This window comes from Etheostoma spectabile, chromosome 5 (genome assembly GCF_008692095.1).
Source record: "Etheostoma spectabile isolate EspeVRDwgs_2016 chromosome 5, UIUC_Espe_1.0, whole genome shotgun sequence".
NCBI lineage: Eukaryota > Metazoa > Chordata > Actinopteri > Perciformes > Percidae > Etheostoma > Etheostoma spectabile.
The window spans coordinates 17,666,994-17,672,993 of NC_045737.1; the positions used below are offsets into that span (position 1 = coordinate 17,666,994).

A 6,000-nucleotide genomic window follows, 5' to 3' on the forward strand; every position below is an offset into this window, starting at 1 on the left:
TCTACAGTGTCAGTCGGGAGGAAACAAAGAGGCTTCTCTGCTCTTAAAGAGAGTGATGATTTCTACTGTACAATAATATAGCTCTCAGAAGAAAGGTCACTGGCAGGAAGGCAGTGCTTGGAGCCATCTTTTGACACAGCAGATAGGGGAAGATTAAGTGTTGAAACCAAAGCTGGCAGAGGACGATAAGGAATTCATTCTTTTTTTCTTTTTTTTTAACCGCAACCTTTTTGCTGTTTTTTAAGATATTTAAGTTTGTGTCAACACCGGCTGTGAGGACAGCTAAACATAAGTTCCTTTTTGTGTAATCTTTGCAACTGTTTAGATTTGGAACAAAGACAACACAGTAGTGATGAAAATAAAAGGGGGAAGACCAACACTGTTGACCAATCAATGGTGTGAACGCAACTCTCACTGGACATTAGCTGTCCATAGATACAAGTCTCTAGAGTGAAGGCGAGATGTGTAACTAAGAAGTCATGCAGAGGTTATTCAGAAATGTGAACGAAAGAGTACAAAGATTTCAGGAAGCCATGACTCCCAGATATCTGCTTGCAAATCTGGTAAGGCAATCATGATGCAGATGAGAAGATGGTTTTAGAGGAAAAAAAGGGGATTGGGACGGAGTTGATGACATTGTGGGGCTTATGCTGTCATTCAACAGATGCTAACAAAGACAAGACATATTATGCTGAGAGCTGAGAAAACCAGGCTTTGACATGCAACGCGTGGGTGGAAATAGCCTGTTAATGAATAGACAGCAATGGGGGGGAGGGGGAATGAAGACAGCAGAGGAGATACACGAAGCGTGCTGTGTGATAAAATATGGCTATTGTTTGGCAGTGCTGAGGGAAAAGTGCTGCGATGCAGAAAGGGTGGAAAGTCTTGACAGCTTTCCAGTGGCAGTCTGACGGCTGAGCATGGAGATTGGAAGGAAAGTGCAGCAGAGGGCTGCTGTCAGGCCACACCAGAGCTCCGTTTAACAAGGTCCAGAGATGAGCTGCACCACAACACATTGCAAAGGAATGAGAAGAGGGAGAGTGGAATGGAGGGAGGGCTGAGTAAGGCTCATGCATTTCCCAGAGCCTTGCTACCTGTTGTGCCTGCAAGCCTGGGATTCCTCACATGTGCATGGAAGCAGAGATTGGAAATCCTCTGTAAGGGCAGGGAGCAGAAGAGGATTCAGAGATTTTAAGCATTACCTGTCATTATATGCTGCTACTAGACATACCTGTGACACTTTAACACCAGAAGTCTCTACATAAAGGATTGTGTGAGCCCCAACAGATGCACTTCATCTTTACAAAGTAAATGTCAGAAGTAATCATTTACATGTGCTAATCCAGTCGATTTCACTTACTGTGCCACTGTGTAACAAGCTGATCCATGGCAGAGGACAAGCAGAAATAATTAATGTGAGCAAATGCAGGAACACGCTTTTTTTTAAACATGGATGCCTTTGGGGCAAACACATACTTTGTACATGGACATTTACGGGCCTTGTCCTAAGTGCTACCACACCTTTTGTATATCTCATCATCATGCCGCAAAAAATGCTTAAGTCATGGATGCACAGTGGAAACTCTAGCAGGGCCTTTGTAGCCATCTTTCCACCTTGGCCCCAGGCATCAATCTTTCAGCCTGGCATGAAAGCTTATCTCCCAGCGTCAGGCTAAATGTCAACCTCAGGAACGCTGAAACACCATAAGTTATGTCCGCCCTATTAGAGCAAGCTAATTCCACATATGAGTCCGCCTTCACAGGATAGTCTTCAGCTTTTTAGGTCCTTGTGTCAAAAGAAAAAGCCGGGAAGAGCTGTGTCCCCAGATCCAAATAACATTATTGTTTAAATGCACGCTAAATCTCATGTTATGTAGGCTACAGAATTCCCTATTCTGTAGTAATGTGCTGAACTTTACCAAAATGTTTTTGGATTTTCAAACTTTAATTTATTTTATTTGATGGTAAGCACAGTGTCATAGGTTTAAATTGCGTATTTGCTCATGCTGTTTTCAAAAATGTATTTTCAGTCATTTAAATACAAAAAATAACAAAAATCTGTTTCTTCTACACTTAATAATAGCTACCTTCATGTTCTTTTTCAGACTGATTCACAAATGATGTCTGATTGAAATGTACTGTGTTCGTTCAAAAGTTTATGATTACATTCTGACCTTAATTCATCTATTTCTACAAATTTCTGTGACTATACTAGAACTGTGACTTTTAATGTTTACATACATTATTTCCTAACCCACAGATTTTTGTCTTTCTCCATAGGGGGGCGACTCCTGTTTCTGGTGATGTGGCTGAACATTGTGCCTCAAAGTGACAGCTGCCCTGCCAAGTGTGTGTGCTACAGTGAGCCCAAGCCCACTGTGGCCTGCCAACAACACGGACTGTTTTCCATTCCTACTGAGATCCCCGTGCGGAGCCAGCGGATATTCCTTCAGAGCAACAAGCTAACGGTGGTGAGATCCACCAGCTTCAGCTCTTGCCACAATCTTACTGTTCTCTGGCTATACTCCAACAACATTAGCTACATCGAGGCTGGTGCCTTTTACGGCTTGGAAAGATTGGAGGAACTGGACATTGGAGACAATAGCAACCTCCGCTCCATCAACCCTACAGCCTTCCGGGGCTTAACTAAGCTCCACACCCTCCACCTGCACAGGTGTGGCCTGTCAGAGCTCCCTGTTGGGGTTTTCCGAGGAATGTTCTCCCTACAGTACCTTTACCTGCAGGACAATAACATTCTAACCCTGCATGATGACACCTTTCTGGACCTTGCAAACCTCACCTATCTCTATCTGCACAATAACAAGATCAAGATAGTAACAGACAACATGTTTCGAGGCTTAGTCAATCTGGACAGGCTGCTGCTACACCAGAACCGGGTTATCTATGTCCAACCAAGGGCTTTCAGTGATCTTGGTAAGCTGAAATCCTTGTTCTTGTTCTTTAACAATCTCACTGTCTTGACGGGTGAGACCATGGACGCGCTGGAGTCTCTCCAATATTTGCGTTTGAATGGGAACCAGTGGATCTGTGACTGCCGGGCGAGGACCTTGTGGGACTGGTTCAAACGTTTCAAAGGTTCCAGTTCTGAGTTGGAGTGCATTGTTCCCGAATTCCTGGCAGGAAAGGACCTGAAACGACTGAAAAGTGAAGACTTGGAGGGGTGTGTGGAAACGCCTCATATTCAGACCAATCTCTTCAACTCTAAGGGACAGTCTGGGAAATTCTCTTCCACTGAAAATCCTCTTGGGGACACCATTCCCAGATGTTGCCTTGGAGAAAATGACAAGTCCTCCATCCTCTCTGGCAAAAGCCGCCAAATCACTAACAACCCCCTTAAGGAAAAGGAGAACATATCTAAGACTAAGTACAAGGAGCCGGAACGAACAAAAAATGAGACCCAAAACAAGCAGAATGATGGACCACTGGGAACCTTGTCCAACACCCTGGACAAGTCTTTGGAAAATCTAAACCCTGACCTTATAGACAATCTGGAATCCTCTACAGCATCAAACAAAAAGAAAAAGAAGTGCTCCAAAAAGCCCAAATCAGACGCCCACTGTATCAAAGGCCGAGGTTCTACTTTGCAAGTGCTGCACTTTCTCTTCATTCCCATGATCTGGATATCTCTAGCCATGTCTTAGGACTCTTGATCTCACTCGGAACACAGGACTCAAGATTGTTGATGCTCATGACAATGATAAAAAGAAGATGCAGTGGCATCTAAAACAGACACTTACTGAAAAGCAAGGAGTTACGTTGACCCATTGTGGCCGTGGACAAACGATGATGAAGACTTTAGAGTACATTTAACAAAATGGATGCCTTTACAGAACACTACAGATCTAATGTATATAATGAATCGGTGCCCAAAATTGTTTGTTCTCTATGTACTTAACTGTACTGTGTCTAAGCTACACTTCGAGGACTACTCCCTTTTTCCCTCTCAAAAGCTTTTACTGCTTAGACAGACCACCGGAAGACGAAAAAAAGAAACAAGAATAAAAAACAAATACTGGAAATCAGAGACAGAGCGCACACAAAGAATGTTGGGTCCGTTGAAGATAAACAATCTCCCCCCATTATTTATTGAAAGTGATGCATTTGTTGGGTAGTGTTATGTTTTTTATGTTTATAAAACAAATGTTTTATCTCCCCAAAGTTTAGTTATATTTTCATGACAGAAAGGGTTTATGGGTAGCATTTACCAAAAGAATGCTATCAATTTGTGTATGGAGATTTCAATGGAACCATAGATATGCATTTTATTTTACTTGTGTACAAGTATGAATATATTATGAATAAAAGTTCTTATTTCTTAGATCTCTTTGATATTGTGTGGTATTTTCCAGTACGAAAGAGCACATGGACTCTGATGTCTTAAATGCAATGATTTGCTGCCTTTGTCTTGTATTTCCGTAATGAAATGTAACTAAGTACATTTACTCAAGTACTGTACTTGGGCATTATCTGCTAATTTATAATTCTACTTCACTACATCCCAGAGGCACATATTGTACTGTTTGCTCCACTACATTATCTGACAGCTTTTCATCCCCTTCCTGTCCAGTGAAAACCATGGATCTCCAGATGTGTTGATTTTGAATGTTTGTGATGAACTGAAGGATTAAGTGTTCCTTTATGTTGAGAAAATGCTCCTACTTATGAAGCTGAATAAACTATTAAAAAAGTCTCTTGGATTAGCTGGAAAATGCATCATCACAAAGCTGAAAACAAGGCTGTTTTTCTGATTCAAAACGTTTTTGTAGAGATACCTGGTTCTCACAGGACATCAACATTACAATGATGATCTTATAGAATATGATGCATTGCTGTATATTAAACTACCAGGTAAATAGAGCCCGAACATAACCATCTACAGCAGTTAAAGGCAACATACACATTAATGCAGCAGTGATATTAATCCAAAAACATCACATATAATAGTTAACACTGACAGTGAGCATTTTACTTTACAGTAAGTACTTTTACTTTTCATACTTTAAAGTTCTAGTCAGTAAGATTTGATTTATTTCTAGCAGCAGCTTTGGCAGCAAGATGTAATTGAAGGTGGGCCTCTAGGACCTCTTCTCCCAGAGTTCCTTTCAAAAACAGTGTCAACTGTATGATGTCATTAGAGTGGCAGCTCTCACCTGTGCAATGCCTTCACATGCTCCAGTCCAGTCCCAATTGTTGAGGCTGTACAACATTTTTCCCCTTTATAAATAAAATAAGTGGGTTGTTGGTGGTGCTGCCTTCACCCGAAGCTATCCGTGGGCTAGCGTTTCTGCCAAACCCGCTGGGGCGCCCTGACTGTTTCTGCTGCAGGCGGAGAAGAGAGCCCAGCTTCTCTCAGGCTTTATGGGCGGCTTCCAGCCTGACTATCATTTCCTGAATGTTCATCCAAAAGAGAAGGTGGTACATTACCTGAGAGGACAGACCAAGCCAGAGGTGCCTGTGTCCCACCTAAGCTACACACATAAACCGGCCGCAGTCACTGGCAACGGTTTAGATGGGATCTCGGTCAACATTAGCCCGATGCCCTTGTGGGTGTGTGAGTATTTTGTTTTAAGTCAAACTGTCTTCTTTCTCTGTCTGTTGGGCCGCCATTGTGAGTCAGCAGTAATGAAATGTGGGCGCCTGAATAAAATACGATTTCTTTGCATATTTACGAGTAGCCTACAATGGAACGCAGCATAAATGGCAGTGACAAGCTCCACCTGGGCAGACAGGGAGACCAACCTGTGCTGACTGTAGGCATGGGCCGGTATGAGATTGTGATGGTATGATAATCTTCAGCAAATACTGTATATCATGCTTGTCAGGGTATTGCAATGACAGCTATTATTTTCTTAAATGTCTAGGTGCAAAACAACTACTTTGTTTTCATTGAACATAATGTATTTAATTTTTAAACACACTGCACACTGGCAGGTGAGAGATTTTTAAACTGCACTTTCTGTCCTTGAAGAATCAGAAAAA

At 42.1% G+C, this 6,000-nt stretch overlaps 1 protein-coding gene across 1 annotated transcript in view; it reads left to right on the top strand.

Moving 5' to 3' along the window:
- rtn4r (reticulon 4 receptor) overlaps positions 1–4,709 on the top strand; it is a 44,291-nt gene extending 39,582 nt beyond the window's left edge. Inside the window, exon 2 of the mRNA XM_032516335.1 lies at positions 2,281–4,709. Coding sequence (XP_032372226.1) covers positions 2,281–3,662 — 1,382 coding nt within the window. The 3' untranslated portion in view covers positions 3,663–4,709. The remainder of the gene's footprint in view (positions 1–2,280) is intronic.
- The last annotated feature ends 1,291 nt before the right edge of the window (positions 4,710–6,000 follow it).